The sequence below is a fragment of the Xenopus laevis genome, chromosome 9_10L (genome assembly GCF_017654675.1).
Source record: "Xenopus laevis strain J_2021 chromosome 9_10L, Xenopus_laevis_v10.1, whole genome shotgun sequence".
NCBI lineage: Eukaryota > Metazoa > Chordata > Amphibia > Anura > Pipidae > Xenopus > Xenopus laevis.
Genome location: NC_054387.1, coordinates 1,417,799 through 1,436,835, shown reverse-complemented (window position 1 = coordinate 1,436,835; position 19,037 = coordinate 1,417,799). Strand labels below are relative to the sequence as shown.

General features: G+C 40.0%; 1 protein-coding gene across 2 annotated transcripts; it reads right to left on the bottom strand.

Moving 5' to 3' along the window:
* Positions 1-798: 798 nt before the first annotated feature.
* Positions 799-18,853, bottom strand: LOC108700761 (keratin-like protein KRT222). Of its 2 annotated transcripts, none has more exons than XM_041576818.1 (11): positions 18,742-18,853; positions 14,377-14,653; positions 11,646-11,728; positions 11,089-11,245; positions 8,375-8,545; positions 5,430-5,558; positions 4,707-4,927; positions 4,054-4,130; positions 3,637-3,729; positions 3,257-3,365; positions 799-2,876 (listed from the first exon to the last, which is right to left on the bottom strand). In XM_041576818.1, exons 1-11 carry the CDS (start codon positions 18,822-18,824, stop codon positions 2,663-2,665), a joined length of 1,614 nt encoding a protein of 537 aa, XP_041432752.1. In that variant the 5' UTR covers positions 18,825-18,853; the 3' UTR covers positions 799-2,662. The 2 variants fall into 2 exon arrangements, with proteins under 2 accessions (XP_041432752.1, XP_018090186.2); XM_018234697.2 differs by lacking the exon at positions 18,742-18,853 and adding an exon at positions 14,969-15,080.
* Positions 18,854-19,037: the final 184 nt, after the last annotated feature.

Sequence of the window (19,037 nt, the reverse complement as noted above, 5' to 3'; positions counted from 1 at the left end):
TCTGGCCCAATGTGTGATACTATGTTTTAATTGCATTGGGTGGCAGCACGATAGTCTGCTTTGTGCATTTAAAGGAGAACCAAACCATTTATATTAAAATCCCCTACCCCCTACTCTACATAGACCCCCTCCCTGTTTCCCATCAGCTAAGGTGTTAACCTGGTTAAAGGCCCCAAACTAGTGTTGGACTGGGATGCCAGGGGCCCACTAGAAAACCTTAGACTGTGGGCCCACCTTAGACCTTGGACTCACTTTCCAAACTATATCCAAAGCATTTGTTTCCCATAAACAAATAGGGAATGACCATGAAATAGGCTAAATGGTCAGAAGCAAGAGGCCACTGACACCTGGGCCCACCGGGAGTTTTCCTGGTATCCCAATGGGCCAGTCTGACATTGTCCCTAACTCCTTACTTTCCCCTCGTTGCATCGGAGTTCACGGGCACCATCTTCTTCTCTTCAGTTATCTTTGGGCCTTCTCCCAATGCTTCAGCAATTCCTGTGACTTTCGGCACATGCGCAGGGTAACACAGGGAGGGGGTCTATGTAGGGTAGGGGATTTTAATATAAAGGGTTTGGTTCTCTTTTAAGAAAGACCAGAGGTAGACTGCAGATGTTCTGTTGCATTGGTCCCTGGTACTATATTATGTTTTGGAAGACCACCCTGTCATTCACTGGTGTTCCTAGTTACCTGAATTGAATATACAGAATAACTTGATATTTCGATGAGTACACTACTAGGGGTCAGTGGAATAGAGTCTTCACTTCATCTTAACCATGACAAATATAAGAAAAATACTGATTTAGCAATATTTTTATTTTACTGGTATTTACATCCCACTGAAATGCAGCTTAAAATGAAATTAAGTAGAAGTAATGATGCGTTGAAGTGAAATGATTCAGAATTGTTTGAAATATTGCATTCTGGCAAACGACTAAATAAAATTCTTGATTAAGGCCATTCTTACCTTAAAAAATCTATACACATAAACGGCTCTCCTCGCAAGGCAGCAGTTTTTGAAATCTGTTATTACTTGATATGTAGACATTGCCAATATGAATATTAAAGCATTATCCCACAACCCGCCCCCTATTAAAGCTGACATAATTGATCCAGACAAAAAAAACCTATCCCACAAGGATTCACTTACAGCAGGCTTATGCCAGATTTAAAATGTTTTAAAAAATTCTATTTATTACCTTGCTAAGAGCACTGACGTTGGAGCTATTTGGAGATCTGTGCAGATCTGGTAAAAGATCCTTTGTCACCTTAACTTTGGTTTCCAGGCATAAATCTTCTTTCTCTCCTTTACCCTGAGAAATAGTTCCCATACCTGTCTCCTTTGTAGCTTCGATGCTTTTATTAGTTTCTACTAACAGCTCCCAGGTGGCAACTCATATTTCTACTACTTTTTACTTCAACTGTCACCTAAGCTGGAATTAATGTGCATGACAGGATCACTGCCCTAAAATGTAAATGACCAGCTTGCTCCCTTTACAGAATTATTTGCCCCAACATACATCAGCCGTACAGCAAAGAGGAGCCAGTGAAAATAATATATGAAATAAAGCTAAAAAAACACCTTGTGTTTCACTTTCTACTACAGAGGAATATATGCATTTCCTTTGGTTTGATTATTGCATAGCACTCAAGATACATTCAAGTTCAAATTTGAAAACCGAAAAACATATGGTAAGTAAAGATAATTATTAGTATGTTGTTTTGAGAAGGAACCTTAGCAGTATATAAATAACTACAATTCAAGTCATCTCATAGCCTAGTGATTCTTAGTTTCATATTTCATACCCTATGCTAAAGTTCTTCTGTTTCTCTAGAAGTCCAAGAAATTACTTCAGGATAAGGTTTTGGGTGCTTCAAACAATGATGAAACCACATCAAAAATAATTTTAGGACCACCCTAAACTATGGGAGTAAGGCATTTTTCATTAACAATTGCTTATGAGTCAGTACCCCACTGGGAACCCCCATACCTCCTCGCCGCCCAGCAGTTGCAGAGTCTACCCCTTTATATTTACACCCCTAGCCCCAAAGATCATAGCTCCATGTTGCACTTATAGAAAGAGACTCCATGTCTTTCAGAGTAAGTCTTACAAGCACAAACACAACCTTTTCAGGTTGTACCAGTGAGCAAGTGATAAAGTCATTTGAATTGGTTGCTTTGCTCTGCAGGTAACATTTGTTTCGGCTTGCACATCACATGTAGGTAGAAGATGAAGGTCCATGTCTTTTGTAAAGGGATATCTCCTTCTTTAAAGCTACTCTGCAGATTTTGCTGAACATACGTTGAATGGCCAATGGTAGAGTCAATAAAATGTTATGATGAGTCAATAAATAATGTTCTGTTTACCTGGAGCTGCTTATGTTAACCCCACTAACTGGTGAAAAACTCTGGGGTGTAAATGTGGGTGGGAGCTAAGGGAGAAGGGTATATAAATATGAAAAAGTAGGATTCTGACCAATAACCATAAACCTACACATTTTCTTTTTTTGAAATAGTATAACATGTACAGTATTACCTAAGGTTTTGTTGCAGATAACAACATAGCTCAAACACTTTCACCTTTTGTTAGTGTGTATCGATGCACTTTGCCATGAAATCCATTTTGTCCATGAAGTTATCTTTGGATTCGTTGGAAGTAACTCACGGGCTCAAGGTGGGAATGCTACATGAGCGTCTCATTACCAACCGAACTTCTATGTCTTTTAAATTGTCCTCTTTGGCTTGAGGCCTTTGCTCATCAGCTGCAGCAAGGTGAAGATCAAATCTCAAGGACACCGACTTCTTCCTAAGCTTGGGATTGTCTTTAAAGAACGATCCTTCCCATTCTTTAATAACTTTGTCCACTTTGGCAGTTCTGCAAAAATAAGTTAGCGATATTGGTACGTTTGTGGGTGTTTGCTGTCTCAACAACCAAACTCTGAGCTGAAGAAATAAGAGCTGATATTTAAGAGATGAATTAAAATATGTATTTTTTCATCATAAACATCTTTTGAGGCATATAGACATTTTCTCTTTGGTTGTCAGTCTATCTCATGGGGGACACTTGACCGTGACCATGTTAGGCAGGAGACAGTCCAAAGGTTTATGTGCCTATAAAGTGTTGTGTGTGTGACCTACTGTATGTTCTTTACAACTAATGTATTGTCTTTGCCAAATTAATTTTGACCAGAGATTTAAAAAGACGAAAACCCACCCCAGATATTATAATAAGCATAGTATTGAATAAAAACTTACTGAACAGTGCCACTTGCTTCTAAGCCTTCTTCCTCGATTTTTCCATTAAACATTGGCCACTTTTGTTTGAATTCGTTGTCGCTCTCAGCAATCTTGTCGACACTTGAGCCTGTAGGAATGCATTTATTTCAGCTCAGTCAGTACTGTGGCATTGCTCTTGAACATTGAAAAGGTTTGATTCATCCATATTGGATATGTTTTTGGGTACAGTTCCTCTGTAACTATTCCCATTTTTATTGAAAAATGGATCTGGCAATCCATATAAATGCATCATTTTGCATGTGGATCCCCCTTTTAAACCCTTTGGTCCAAACCCTGTTAGCATTACCCCTGCTTCTACATTACAACCAATTGTATTTCTTTACTTAGGTTTGCCTTACTTTCATCATCCTCGCTGAACCAACTGCCAGATTCCTCAATGCATGTTTCACTCTGATTCTGTGAGGCATCCGTCTCTGAATCCCAGCTAATACCTACATTAACAAATCAGATGAGAAGCCTATAATGTTATAGAGGAAATAGTTTTTTTACATTTCTATAGGGTGTAACAAAAAGGTAAGTTATCCCTTGAGTCAATGCCCTTTTGTATGCAACACAGCTCTTAATTTGCTATGGTAGTAGTTGAAAGACATGGTCACTATTTTAGGGCATGCACACTTTGCTTAAAACATTTTGTACTCAATCACTTGGGTGACCAGACAACCACAATTAGGGACAACCACATGGGTGACCAGACAACCTCAATTAGGGACAACCACTTGGGTGACCAGATAAGTGACAGCTTTCAAGATACTCACCAGGAGGAAAGGCAAAAGCTATTCTACTTGTGGATGGTTTTTGCTCTTGAAATTTCTCAGCATCAGTAGCAACCAACCTAAAGGTAGAAAAATTTAAATATTTTTCAATATTAGTTGGTCATTGCATTTTGCACAAACAACTGCTTCCAGGTTAAATCAAGGATTTGAGGATGGTCATTTACAGAGAGGATTTTGACACTAATAATCATGATTATATGTTCATTCCAACCTTTATTCTGATACAGGTTTCAATGTCAAACTGTTGAAAATTTCTTGAATGTAAGGAGAGCCAGGATCTCAAAATTAAATTTGGATTTTTCTAACTAAAATATTAAAGGGCAAGAAAAGGCTAATTCATTGTGGGGTGTCCCTACATTTTTTCCTGTGCGGATGCTCCGTTTTGGAAAAAAATGCACCTTTCTAAGGAAGGGCTGCACAGTCATTGAACATCTAAGTCCCAGGGATCCCTTACATGGGCTTGGACAAAATTGGAAATTTTTACTATACTGGGCATAGTATTCCTGGAACTAGAAGTTGTCAGGTCAGTGAAAAGGATCACCCCGCTCACATTGGCCTTCATCAATATAAAATGTTTTTCCAAAATAAATAATATAGTATGCAGTACAATGTATTCTTACTTAAAAATAATTCACCTCTTTTCTTCTCTCTCCAGTAGGGTTCGATAGGCTGAGATCTCTTGCTCCAGCTTCATATTGGTATTCAGGAGCATCTTGTGCTTTTGTAGTTGGATTCGGATGCCTTGCCTCACCTCCTTCAGCTCTTGCTCCAAATCCACAATCACCTCAGCCAGATCTTTGAGTTGCTTCTGGTGTTGCTGCTTGGTAGCTTGTAGGGTGTATTTCAAGCTCCTTTCCTTTAAAACAGCATAAATAAAATAATCTGCTTAAATTAATACTATCATTCCAAACTAATGATGGCTTTTAAATTATCTCTGTTTCATTTGCAATGCTAGGCATTAAACAGAAAGGCTTCAGTTGTATTTGGGAAGTGTTTTGAATGGCTTCTTGCAAACATTAACTAACATGTTAATGATATGTTAGACTTTTCTAAACCTGTATGTGTTTTCTTAGAGGAAACTGAATGAGATTCTAGAATTGGAACTAGCCCAGTTTACCAAATCCAGCTTGTTTCTAAAAAAAAATCATTGTTCCTTTTTTTTAAGATTTTGGAACTGTTCATATTAAAGTCCTGTCAACAACCTTTTAAGTAATTATTCTATTTGGTAGATCCGCAGACCTCAACTAATCCATATACTCTCCCTCAAAGGCTAACTCATTTCGGAATTAAGTTTTCATAACTGATGCTTCTGGGACCTTCATGACTACTCACACACTTCAATGCTTTGTAATATATACCAAAGCTTGGAGAGTGTCAATCTCTACTTGAAGGCTTTTCCACTGTCGCCTGGCTTCATTGAGATTGGCTCTGGCTTCTCTCAGCTCCTCTTCTTCCTTCTCCATTTTCTTCCGTGCTTCTTCTTCTAGCTGTAAATGACATAGACACTGCAGTGTTAGGCTCTCATCTTCCAGAATCCAGATTTAACGTCTGCCTGGAATCTCCAATATAAGCCTTATGTAAAAGTGATAATCATGATAAGAACTAGGAAGTCATGCAATACATTTATACTCAACATGAAAGAAAACCAACAATTATAGACCTCAGTTATGTCTTCATGTTCTCCGCTTTGGTCCTGGCACCAGTAAGAGCTTCTCCCAGGTCATTAGGCTGTACACCCAAACTGATTCACGGGGGCCAGACACAGACAGCAGAGGGCCCCTGAGCAGCAATCAATTAAATGAGAACCATTACTATCAAGAAATAATTTATTTGGTATTATTAAATTTGTTTCTTCCAGCACCGATGCCCTCATGTTGTGAGTTGCTGAGAAATGTTATCAGGTCAAAAGCTGGCTATCAACATCCCAGAAAAATGCTGCTGACTCAGGACAGATATCAGTTGAGGTTTGAAAATCCTATTGGGCACATTGAAGCACTGATGCAGCCCTCTGACCTTTCCCTGTAGGCCCACAGAATGATCAGCAAATGAGTGGCCAAATTAGGCAAAGATCTGCTTGTTTGCTGACCTTGCCAAAGAAGCCTTTTCATGTATGGATGATTCCAGCATGAACCAGCAATTTGCAATGCATTTCTGGCAAACAGCATGGCTGATTAAGAAAAACAGTGTTAGATTGCGGAATCACATAAATAAACCATTATTAGCTCCAAAAATATTATAAAAAAATAAAATTTGTAAAGAATTATTAAGCATCCATGACGGATTCGTAGATTGTTTTGGTGGAGTTCATGATAGATTGAGCTTGTTTGGGTGGAAGATCTGATTACCTATACTATTCCCCCCAACACAAACACAAACCAGTAGGTCGAATGTAGTGTAATCTGCAGTTTCACTGTTCTTTCTTTGCCGATGTGCCATTGCTTCTCCTTTTCTCCTTTATAGCCATCTGCCTTCTTCCCTCTTTAACCCCTCTCCCATGCATAATTCTCATATGCTTGTTCCCCAAAATAACTCATGAGAGTTGTCTGCCGTTGCCTTCAGATGGATGAAGTACTTGTCATACTGTATTATTCAGAATGATGCCCAGCAAAAAGGGGCCAACCCAAGGACAGCAGTAGAGTAAACACACCGGGGGTCGATTATCAACACCGGGCCCATGGACAGTAACCCATGGAAACCAATCATATTGCTGCATTCATTGTTCTACTTGCAGCTGGCTTTAAAAAGCTATTCACTGATTGGTTGCTATGGGTAACTGCCCATGTGCAAATCTGCCCAGTGTTGATAAATGAGCCCCACCATGTTCTACCCAACCACAGGCCACTGAACCCATAAATGACTCGGTATCACTGGAAATTACAGGCAGCTCACAACTCTATCTACTACAATACAGCTCTCTGGCCCTGGCCTAGTGCTTCTCCCATCAAAAATAAAAGTTGAATTCCAGGAACAAACCTTACTGTATGTCTATATGGCCACAGAAGGTATTATTAAATTAGCCTAACAACAACACTAAATAAATGAGCAATAGTAGAGACCAGGTTCATATTTAGAGCATTCTAGATGTAAACAGAATATTTCAAGCGGCTTATTTTTGTGAATTTTTGTAATTATTAGCTTTCCATTTCTGCCTCATGCAAACAAACATCTTAACTGGTTGCTGCAGTAACTCAATGAGTATCAGCAGGTTACATAAAATGACGTAGAAAACCAAAGCAAAAGTAAGAATGGAGAATGTACATAGTAATTACGTCTCTGTACCTGTATTACTGCTTTGGAAGCCTGTGGGCAAAGTGCAGCTTTCCATATCTCATTGGTGTAAGAGAGATGATGGATGGGGCAGAGCTTGGCCTGTGGGACTATGCAGCAGAGCACTAGATCTGTCTGGTACATTCCACAGTAGCAAAACCTTACAATACAGCTCAGTAAACAGCCTGCTTTTGTGTATGAATTTTGTAGAAACTTCTGGTCTGCAGGAACTTTGTATTTTAAGGCTCAAAACAAAGTCTCTTGCACAAGGTCAGACCATCCACAGACCTAATGTCATATTAGTATTGGGTTAACTTAAAACACAATCTTTAGAAATACCAGGAGCATAATGGACATTACTGAGTGGCATCACTGCATAGGGCCACCTTATAATAAATGAATCAACTCAACATCTCACATCACATGGATTGGATTTAAAGCTTAATATCATATATTTTACATAAAGCAGTATGGATAAACCAAGCACATCAAAAGGGATGTTCGGATGCACTATATTTTTAAAGTCATAAACAGCCCATGTCCCCTCTCAGTGGATTTTTTTATTGGGTTGTCAGAAGTACAGACTTTTCCAAAATAGCATGGACGTAGCCTGAGTAGAAGAGTCCCTGCTCCGATGATGAAGTATTTTATGCAAAGCATACATTAGAACATTATGGAAGATAAAACAATAACAAATAAAAAAGAATGTCTTCTATGGCATCTGATGCATGAAAGTGAAGAAACTTGCTGATTATGATCTTATGCTGCCACAGGCCAGGATTTAGCACAAGGCCTATTGATATTCAATAATGCAAATAGGCTTTCATCCAACTGATCATAAAAGTCCCACGCTAGAGTGCATGCTGGGTGTATTAGGCTGGATAATCAGCATTTAGTAGTTTGCTGCCCTCTGCAGTGGCGCTCCCTCCCTCCCCAGCATTACTTGCACTAAGGCAGCAGTAGAAAAGCTGAGTCAGGTAGGTGATGACTCTGCACGGATTCCCCTGAGGGCTCCCCAGTCAAGTAAAATTGTTACCTGGGTGTTGGTTGAAAGGTCCAGAGGCATCTGACTGCTGCTGATGAGGGATTCATAGTGTGTCCTGATCTCATTGAGAAGCTGGGACAGTTCCATCCTGCTCCCATCCTCCACCACGGCAAACTGAATCTCATCGATAGGGGGAATTAACTGCTGCACAGCCTGGACTGCCTGCAGTCATTAGGAGAGACAGAGACAGTGAAAAAACAGCAGGAACCAGACATCCATCCTCCCCTATCTCCAGAGCAATCAGTAAAGATAAACATTTATATCCCTAATGTATAATAGTCATTTCAATATGCACATAGCATCTATTCTACTATCAAATCAAATCATATTATTATTCTTTGAATTGCTTAGCTTCCTCACTGTATGTAAAATGTATATACAGTATATAGGGGTCTGGTAAAAGACCCCTGAAAGTCACATAAAGTTGTGTTTTTGTTTTTCCTCGGATTGACGATGTGAATAATTGTGCCTTCCACCAGAATCCAACATCTTCAACAAAAAAAGGATTAAAGGGTTCATGAAGTTATTGAAAAAGGTGGCACCCTCTTTCATTAGACTAACTAAATAAAATGGCATAAAGGGGTCATGGGCAGCAAGGAAGGCAAAGTGCAAAACAATTACTGCAATCTGCCATTTTTTTGCACCTTGAACACTGCTTTCCTCGTTTTCTGTGAGTGGTGTAACTACCAGTGGTATGGGGGTGTGATCATTACTGGAGCTGGGGCTAATCCAAAGGGGGTCCCAGGAGGACCCTGTAGGCACCAGGTGCACATTATGCACCCAGGCCCGGTGGTGTCTAGTGTCTAGCCACTGGTTGCTGTATTGGGTCTCTTGGAGCACAGAGAGCTGGTGATCCATTGAAGAGATTGTTGATTCACAAAAAGAGTACCTCCTTCCAATCCACTAGCCGTAACCCTAACTTGCTTATCATTCAGGCGCAATTGCAGTGGACACAACTCAGAGTGGAGCCACAATACAAAACACTGCATTATACATAGCGATTTGCGTCCCACGTTGCACTTGCACATTGCACTTGTGTTTATAAATGATCCCTAAGAACACATACAGATATTCCCTATATGTTTTCTATGCAATGCTCTCTGCAAATGTTCTAGTAGACTGTTGCTCAATTATTCTTGCAAATGAAAGTCTCCACTGCCAGCTGCTATTAAACATCTAAGACAGGGTCATGTCTTCTTGGTCTATCCTATGAATATTTTAGCAGCGGTTCTCCATAATGGATTAAACACAGTTTTCTAGTAATACTATTAGCCGTGCGCAAGGTTGTTACTTTCTGCTATGTAGTGGGGCATTTATCTGACACACCACAGCTTCTTGCACCATATTGTAATCATTTGATGATACTGTTGTTACACAGAAGCCTATGGAACCCTTAAGCTGGCTGGAGGCCATAAAACTTCCATGGAGATCTGGGCGGCTAAGTGCCAGATTTGATTTGGTGTTGTTAAATGTATGGCAGTGGCGTAATTACCAGGGGAGCAGGGGTGTGTGACTGCACCAAGACGCACAACTCTGGTGGAGCCCTGTTGGAGATCTGCAACGCTACAGCCAGAATCCACAAAGCCCAGTGAGCCCCACAAAGATGGAACCCTTAAACCTTTAGTTATGCCACTGGAATTTGGGATAAGCAGGTCATTTATATCTCTAATAAGATAGACAACTCTTCCTAATTGAAAACATGGATCTTCTTCTGGATAAAGTACAGGTAAAATAGGGTTTACTTGGGCAACTTATCCTCAATTACTATTTGACTGTTTATGGACAAATATTTGGTCAGAGCCTCGCCTACTTCAAAACAAGGTTTGCGACTCCAATTATGTACCCCAAACTGACTCATTCACAACACATCATCCCTTATATTGGCCCCATTCAGTGGGCCAGCAAAACAGTTGACACACAGTGGCAAGTTCATTAGTTTTATTGTATTTCACCAAAGACAGCTATGGACTTCTAAGCTATTGACACATGTTGTGTCACCCAGGAACTCCAGCCCTTTTATTTTCTTGCACAACTGCAATAATAAAGTGACTAGACACAAAACTACAATTATATATACATGACTGCTGAAAAACTGGTCCACAGGAGAGACCTTTCCCCAAGGCTTTCTTGTAGACATTATCTAATAAAGAGACAACAGTGAACTTTCATCTCCATTGAACTAAGGGAACTTGAAACTCTGTTCTTCCCCTTTGTATTGTTCAAAAGCAAATCCCTTACACAACAACGCTGTAAAACTGTTGCAAAGATTTCAAAACTCAGTGTTTTCAGGTCTCCGGTGATTATGTCTGGTTGTTTTTGTTCTTGGCTTTCAAGCCTCTGCCGCCTCTTTCATACAGACAGGGAAGCAGAGTTGCTGACAATGTCAGAATTTTAGAAACACCGAATTTTTCAGTTCACTTGCCAACATCAATGAATAGGCTGTTGTTTGGACTCTTTAAATTGGCTAAGCATAGCAGATATTTAAAGGAGTCAAGGCCAATGCATGGGTCTTGTTGTATAATGCAAAATGTCAGGGATCAACTTATAATAACAATGACCAGTTGGTATAGGGGGGACTAACATAATGAGGATCATGTTAAATGGCTGAACTTTATTGTGCCCCCTACAGCCACTGGCCCTGTTTTGGGTGAACAACCTCTCTGTGCCTTTCAAATTAAACAAATCAGAGAAATAACTGAACTTGCCTCTTGGTGACTCAGCTTTAAGTCTTTAAGTTCCGCCATCTTGTCATTGATTGCAAATTCTATATCGCGGACGGAAAGTTTGACTTCTTCGAGCACGGATTCCACAAGTTTCTTTTTCTGTAAAATGTCTTTGTGCTCAAATTGCTCATGATATAGCCTGGAAATGGATATTTATTATTATTATTATGAGTTACATATTAACATGCTTAGGCAGAAGATTCCAATACATGGCAAAAAAGGGATTTTTAGGAAATGTATTTATTCAAGCCGAATGGTTCACCCAATTCAAACCCATAGGTATAAGAGAGATGTTGATAGGCTCTTCATTAGTTAGCTGCTTCCCCTTTATTCCAAGGGTGGAATAGGGATCAGGCACTTTTTTTATAAAAATGCTAGTGAGACGTAAGAGAAGAACAGGAATTGAAAAAACTGCATGTTTTTTTGGATGTTTCATGGGATCCCTTGGCCCAGGAGCTCCAGCTGGTGGCTATTGGCAGCACAACTCCAGTTGTCCTTCTAAAAAATGTTTGACCTATTGGCAAAAGAAGAAAGCCTACCTTTCCTTAAGGAGTGTAAGTTCCATGAGGTTATTGTCAATGTCTAGAGAGATTGCAGCATTTAGCATAACCGTGTCCCCAATCTGCAAGAGAAAGACAGAGGTGTAATTAAAGGAGAGCAAAGCCAAAAGCCATGCATTATATCAAACATTAATAGCCGCGATTGAGGTGCCAGGTATGATTCATGTCCTTTATAGCTTTCTGGCACCCAACAAAAGGATTACAAGTAATTATCCTAGTCATTACTAATAACAGACAGGGAGCTGTTTAACTGCATGATTAGCAAATCAATTTGTTACAAGTGAAAAGGCAAACGTCACACGGGCGCTGAGCTAAGTGTACAGTTCTGCTGTGTTCAAGGGCAACTTCTACCTAATGAGGATGAGCAAGTAGGAGACTGTGGAGAGGAGGGGTTTCTTGCCTAGTTAGGGGCTCAATTTAGAGAGTGGACTGGGGGTCAATTAAACACTGGGCACGTTTGCACCTGGTCAGTAACCCATGGCGACCAATCAGATGTTTGATTTCTTTGTTGTACCTGCAGCTGGCTGCAAAAGCCTAATCACTGGGTTGCTGCCCAATGTTTATAAATGAGTCGGTGCTTGTGTCTCCCTTGTATTGGAATTCCGTTCTTATTCAGGTCAGAGAAAGGAACTCTGTAATAAGCAGAACTTTAAAATAAGCAGGAACTTACCTTCCATTCTCTGAGGTGTAACATGGGTCGCTGATTCAGTACCAAAATATTCCATGTAGTCTGGTTATTTCATTTATGTATGTAAGGACTCTATAAAGGCCTCTGTGAGCTCAGGGCACAGACATAATGCTGTAGTGCCAACATTTTGTCTTGTATCATTCACAAATATATGTGTTTCCTAGAATGTGCACCAATGAATGCTGAACCCTTGTCCCCAGGAGGAGGCAATAGTTTCTGCACAATGTTCCTCCTGATCTAGAAAGTCCAGTTATAAGGCATCTGAGGCCTGTGGATCCTTAACAGGGAGTGGGCGAGCAGAAGCCTATTGACTTGGATTCATTTTTATTCCAAATACACCTTTGCGAAAGGTTGTAAATATAAGCTTGTGATCAGTGTTTCTGCACTATGCAATTGCTGAACTACAGCTCCCAAATAATCCTGATTATTATTATTAATAAGGTTAACGATATGCTAGCAGCTGTAGTGAGCAGTATCAGCTTCATATTAAAGCTCCAATGTTGAACACCTTAATAGTACTTTATTTGCCCTACCTATATTTTATTACAGTGTAATATCAGCCAATGTTTCACAACAATATGCCCAAATGCAAGCTTCATCATCATCATCATCATTTATTTATATAGCGCCGACAAGATACGCAGTGCTTTACCTTAGTTATAACAGGGAATAAATGGTGGATAACTAGCAAGGGTTACAGAGTACAATAGGATTAGAGGGCCCTACAAATTAGAGTTTACAAAGTAAAGGTTAGGGTACAATTGAGATATTAGGATTTTAGAAAAAAATTTTTTGATACAGCAATGATTGATTAATTAATGTACGTTGAATAAGCTTCTTTAAACAGGTGGGTCTTTAAGGAGCGCTTGAAAGTTTGGAAAGAAGGAGAAAGTCTGAGAGCTGGAGGCAGAGAGTTCCAGAGAGAAGCAGAAGCCTCAGAGAAGTCTTGTAGAGGAGAATGGGCAGAAGTGATGAGAGGAGAAGTGAAGATCAGAAGCAGAGCGAAGGTTTAGTGAAGGAGAGTATTTGGAGATCAGAGATGAAATATAGGGAGGGGCTTCATTATTAAGGGCCTTGAAGGTGAGTGTAAGTAATTTGAATTTGATTCTAGAGGAGATTGGGAGCCAGTGAAGGGACATATATATGGGAGCAGCTGATGTTGAGCGGTGAGATAGATGAATGAGTCTAGCGGCCGCGTTTAGATCAGATTGGAGTTGTGAAAGGTGACTTGTTGGAATACCTGTGAGGAGTAAGTTGCAGTAATCAAGGCGGGAGATGATGAGCGACTGAATCAGTGTTTTAGTTGATTCTGAACTGAGATAGGGTCGTATTCGGGCAATGTTGCGCAGTTGAATACAACAAGATTTTGCAAGTGTTTGAATGTGTGGGTTCTAACTGGAGCCTCTTCTTGAATCTGTACAGAAGTTTGGATCAGCTGCAGTTTAATGGTGGATGAATGTTTGTCTGGTGTCGCAATGCAGTGGGTTTGTATGTTGCGCCCCCTTTGTAATGGGGTACTGGATCCCAAGCTAGAGGACTATGCAATCATTAGCTTTTAATGTTCTAATGCATTTAGAGATGAAAAAAAAAAATTACTCATTGGTTGTATGAGTTACTAAAACAGTGTCAACTTTGTCCAATTAAATAAATAACCTCTAGGGCTATAAAACACAGCCTTTCCCAAGGGAGCACCCATTATTAACCCATTGGTCACCAGGGTCCCAGGCGGAGGGCCCTGCCAAAAAAAAGAATGGTGTCCCTAATGGAAAAAAAAATCATCCATCCAGTCACGCCCCAATTTGCTAAAACCCCACCCATAATCTGCACATTCCCCACCCCCTTCACAGCCCTTGAATTATACTTTTCTGCCATTGGACCCTCTGATGGTGGCCCCAATTGTAGATAAAAAACATGGTGGGTTGTGCAGATTGGCTGTGTGTTTGGCTGAGTCACAGTGGGACAGAGACATATAATGGGACATATAATTAATATGTTATATTGATACATATGGACTGAACTTACTGACTGCAGAAGATCATTGCTCTCCTTCTCTCTTTTCTGCCAGTCATACCCCACGGGGGCAAATTCTTTCACTCGTTCTTCAATCTTCTTTTGCAACACCAGATTGGACTTTTCGAGGTCGTAGCAGTGTTTCATGAAATCGGCCAGTCTGTCATTGAGATTTCTCATCGTCCCCTTCGGGTTGGAAATTGGGAAATCGGGATTCCAAAGAAGAATGGAGTCGTCCATCGGAAAATCCATGTTGGCTTTATCATTCGCTACCCAGACAGCTGTGAGCCTGGAAAGGAATGATTTCCATTTATTATTTCCACAATTGTGCTGAATAATATAATAAAATATAATATAAGCACTGTATAAAACACTGGATTATAACTCACTATGAGGGTATGGTACCTGCAAAAGCAACAACAGCTCGGGGCATACGGAAGTTATTCATTAAGTAATGGAGTAACGTGATATACGTCTCTTAACTAAACATGCAGAGAACTTTCCTTTGCATTTGGGAGGGGACAAAGGAGGAAATAAATAAAGGAAAAGTAAAGAGAGAGTGAGAGTTTTCAGGACAAGGGAAGCGAATATACAGAACTCCTACCTTCTACTCCCAGTTGCCAGCCAGGGCTTCCCAATCCCGAGCCAATCCCATTAATATTGCCAGGATGGCATATTAGCGTGCCTGGGAGTTTGCGTCTGGTGAGCGAGCTATTGATTAAACACAGCCGGGAGGCAACAGAGGGAGGGGCAGGGAGTAACCCTTTTACCTTATTGGCATGGAACTAACCCAAAGCCTTGCAGTCTAATGTCATGTAAGCTTCATGCCTTGTGACTACAGAAAAACACATCTTTAAGGGGAAAGCACTCAAATATAAAAAAAAGTTTTAAAGGTTAACTGACATGTAGGGTTTGTCATTAATAGGATTGTCTTGTTTTAATTGCTGACAGTCGCCTTTGGCTTAGAGGGGCATGATACCCCTTGCTCAAGTTTAATGAATGGCTTGTGTTGCGCATACTATTTGCCTTCTATTTTAATCACAAAAAAAATCTATAGTTTTCATTATTTCTCGAGCTAAACAGAGAAATAAAACTACTGCATGTTTGGTCTTTGTAAAGATTAGATTGAAATATGAATATTGATCAGATTCTCTTTCCTGGAAGCGAAATGACATTTCATTTGACAGGAAGATCCATCCCCTTTAAAATCTGATCAATTCATAACAAATCCATTTCATTCGCTCTGGTTGTACTGTTGCAGCAACAAGTAATAACGGTGATTATTGTTCGATTGTTCAGAGACAATGGATGGTAAAGCTGCTCTCGTATAGAAATGCTAAAGACATATGTGATCACTATGTTTCCATGGTATGAACCTGTAACTAATACCATTCCTGTGTGCAGTTCTCTAGCCACCAGTAATTATATATATATATATATATATATATATATATATATATATATATATATATATATATAATTTCAGTGGAGGCTGAATAAAAGTATAAAAGACTACAGGGTAAGGGTGCTAGATTAGCATTCTTCAATCACTTGATAAAGAGTTTACAAAAGCATCAAAAATGTAATTTAAAGGAGAAGGAAAGCTCTTTTTACTTGGGGTGCCAAAAGTTAGGCACCCCCAAGTGGTTGCATTTACATACCTGAACCCCTGGGCCGGTGCACCTATTAGGAGAAAATTGCAACGGCCCAGGGTTCTTCCAGCGAGCACCACGGATCAATCGTCTTTCTTCTTCCTCTTTCTTCAAATTTCCCGGGGCAGACACATGCGCAGTAAAACGAAATAACCTTTTTTTTCGTTAAAGTTCGGCTTTTCCCTCTACTGAGCATGCACAGCCGTGAGAAAAAAGAAGAAGCTGGAAGATGTTGGCCCTGTGGTGCTCTCTGGAAGAATCCTGGACCAGTGCAGTTTTCTCCTAATCGGTGCACCAGCCTGGGGTTTCAGGTAAGTACATTGGGGGTGCCTAACTTTTAGCCCCCCAAGTAAAAAGACCTTTCCTTCTCCTTCTAACACATCAGAAACAAAGAGAATTTACAAATACAAGTGCACTGCTCAAAGTGCAAAGATGGATGCAAGTCGCCATATTTTTAATCCAAAAATGTTCCCCCTGAATTCCAGTGCAATAGCATGCATCCGCGGGCACAGAAACACTAATGGTGTTAGTTCACTAGGGGCAAGTCAGTTGTGTGTAGGCTAAATGTGCAGGTATTCATTCAAGGGCTCCTTTGTGATTTTGCAGGTACAATTACAGATTATCTATAAATTCCTTCAGAGCATTTCATAAGTAGTAGTTGGTCCAGAAATCCAGAAACACCTGTTGAAAGGTTTTATTGTTTCCTCTTGGTACCCCCGCAGGTTCTTCTGTGGAAACAGGGACGTTCACCCTCCTATAGTTCCAGGAGTAATCAGCATGCAGCATAACTAGAATGTTTTAGGCCTTCCTTGGGGGACACATGTGCTAGACATATATCCTGCATCAAGTCAAGTTAGTGTTTATGACATCACAAAAGAAACATAACAAGCAAATGTAGAGTCATTTAAGAAAGAAATCACTGCTATCCAAGAGTAACATCAATTAATGTTTTACATATGGCAAGAAAATGCATGGCTGATCCCCAATCACGTTGGGATAATGTTTTATGGTCAGACAAGGATGTCAGTGATGTTGTTCAACAAAAGCTACAGGGCGACTTTATCCATTTTACATGTAAGGCAACAGCTAGATGAATCCTATAAGTCCTGCCCAGTCTATTATCATCCTTACAAACTGAAACTATAACTTGTATAGCCTTTGCTACTCCCAAAATTTGTTTCAGTTGTCTGAAGATCCCCAGTTTATATAATCACAGGTATCTGTTTATTTTCTGGGCTACGACAAACAAATGGAAAGTGTGTGGATACCGTAACATGGTTCCAGCCAAGCCGTTGTGCTTGAGTAAGATCATAGAATCGTGCCACTAGGAGCTCATACATCTAATACAAAGTCAACAATGACTCATTCAAAAACCAAACACACTGAAGAATCTTGGGAAAAAGGTTTAGTACTGTATTTCTAATCTCATAACATTAATTGCACACCTGTTCTTTGCAATAGGATTATGGTACATGATGTAGATTTGTTAATAATGGGACATGTTAGGGGTTTCTGTTTACCCACAAAACAACATTATTACCCAGCATATTAGTGCAGGAGACAACATTTGCATGCTGCCTTTTGTAAAATGGATTGTCTTTGATGTAGCTGTTCCTAAACCTGTAGAATTCATCTGGCAGAAGCAGGAGGACCTGTAGGCTGAAAACATGCAAAAAGAACCTCTGAATTATTGCCCATTCAAGGTAGCTTTAAAGTACGGGGCTCCTTTACACCACACTGCATTGCACCTTATTTTGTAAATCAAGGGCAACTGCATAGACGAGTACAAGAAGGCACCAGCACTTTTGTAATGGTGTAACACAGTGATCCCCAACCAGTAGCTTGTGAGTAACATGTTGCTCTCCAACTGCTTGGATGTTGCTCCCAGTGGGCTCACACCAAGTGCTTATTTTTGAATTACTGATTTGGAGGCAAGTTTTTGTTGCATAAAAACCACACGTACTGCCAAACAGAGCCTCATGTTGGTTGACAGTCCACATATGGGTTACCAAATGGCTAGTCACAACTCTTATTTTGCACCCAAAGAACATATTTGATGCTAGTGTTGCTCCCCAACTCCTTTTACATCTGAATGTTGCTCACGGGTTCAAAAGGTTGGGGATCCCTGGTGTAACAGGTGCACCCTATGCTATACTTGCCGATTGTAAATTAGCCCTACGGTAAGCTCTATTGAACCCCTGTAACCATGAGGCACTTAATCTTTGTATCTGTATATAGTCTGTATTAATGAATCTGAAATTGTCTACTAAGTAGTTCTGGATAAGTAAAGATTCATTTGGGATGGACCAAAAACAAATCATTTTTTAGATTTGGAAAATACTGAATCCTTTACAAAAGATTTGGCCAAATACCAAACTTAATCTGAATATTACAATTTTAGAACATTTCAATCAATTGCAAACACAAAATGGTCACTTTTGGTTGTGCAAAGCTTTAAAGTTACATGATTGGTAGGATTCCGATTCAGTTGAATCCGAACCCATAAAAAAGTGCTAGAATTCAGCCGAATCCCAAACCAAATCCTCATATATTTCCAGTATATTCCGAGCAATTTATTGTGATCGTTGTTAGTCGTGTGCATAGCAGACAAGGGAACGCTACTGTATGTTTGTGTTTCTTCTGGAATACATAAAGCCCAACCCTTGTTTGCTATTGTGAACCTCAATAGAGACAGATAAGCAGATAAGGCGACTGCAGTACTTACAGATTCCAATGGAAAAGCTGAGTATTATTAAAGGATCCAGGGATGTGATGATTCTTTTTTGTGAGTGCGGGAGGTGATGGCATATCTTCTAAGCACTGCCACGCTGGACATTATGGAAAGTTTACCCTTCCTGAGAATGCAGCTTATAAATGTGTACTCTTAAATAAGAATGTGGCTCATCTGGTTTTCAGCCGGTTTTAAATCCTATTGCTCTTCAATTATTTCCAGGGGTATATCAAATTAGAACAAGTGCCATGTTTTCTCAATTGCAGTAAGTACTGGAGTCTGTCTTGGCC

What these genes read in the sequence shown, in the direction of transcription:
- LOC108700761 (XM_041576818.1), bottom strand. Translation starts at nt 18,824, where the DNA reads ATGCCATCACCTCCCGCACTCACAAAAAAGAATCATCACATCCCTGGA. An exon ending in GCAATGATCTTCTGCAGTCA is followed by an intron (nt 11,729 to 14,376) that starts GTAAGTTCAGTC and finishes TTTCTCTTGCAG; the next exon opens with ATTGGGGACACGGTTATGCT. An exon ending in TTGACACTCTCCAAGCTTTG is followed by an intron (nt 4,928 to 5,429) that starts GTATATATTACA and finishes GCTGTTTTAAAG; the next exon opens with GAAAGGAGCTTGAAATACAC.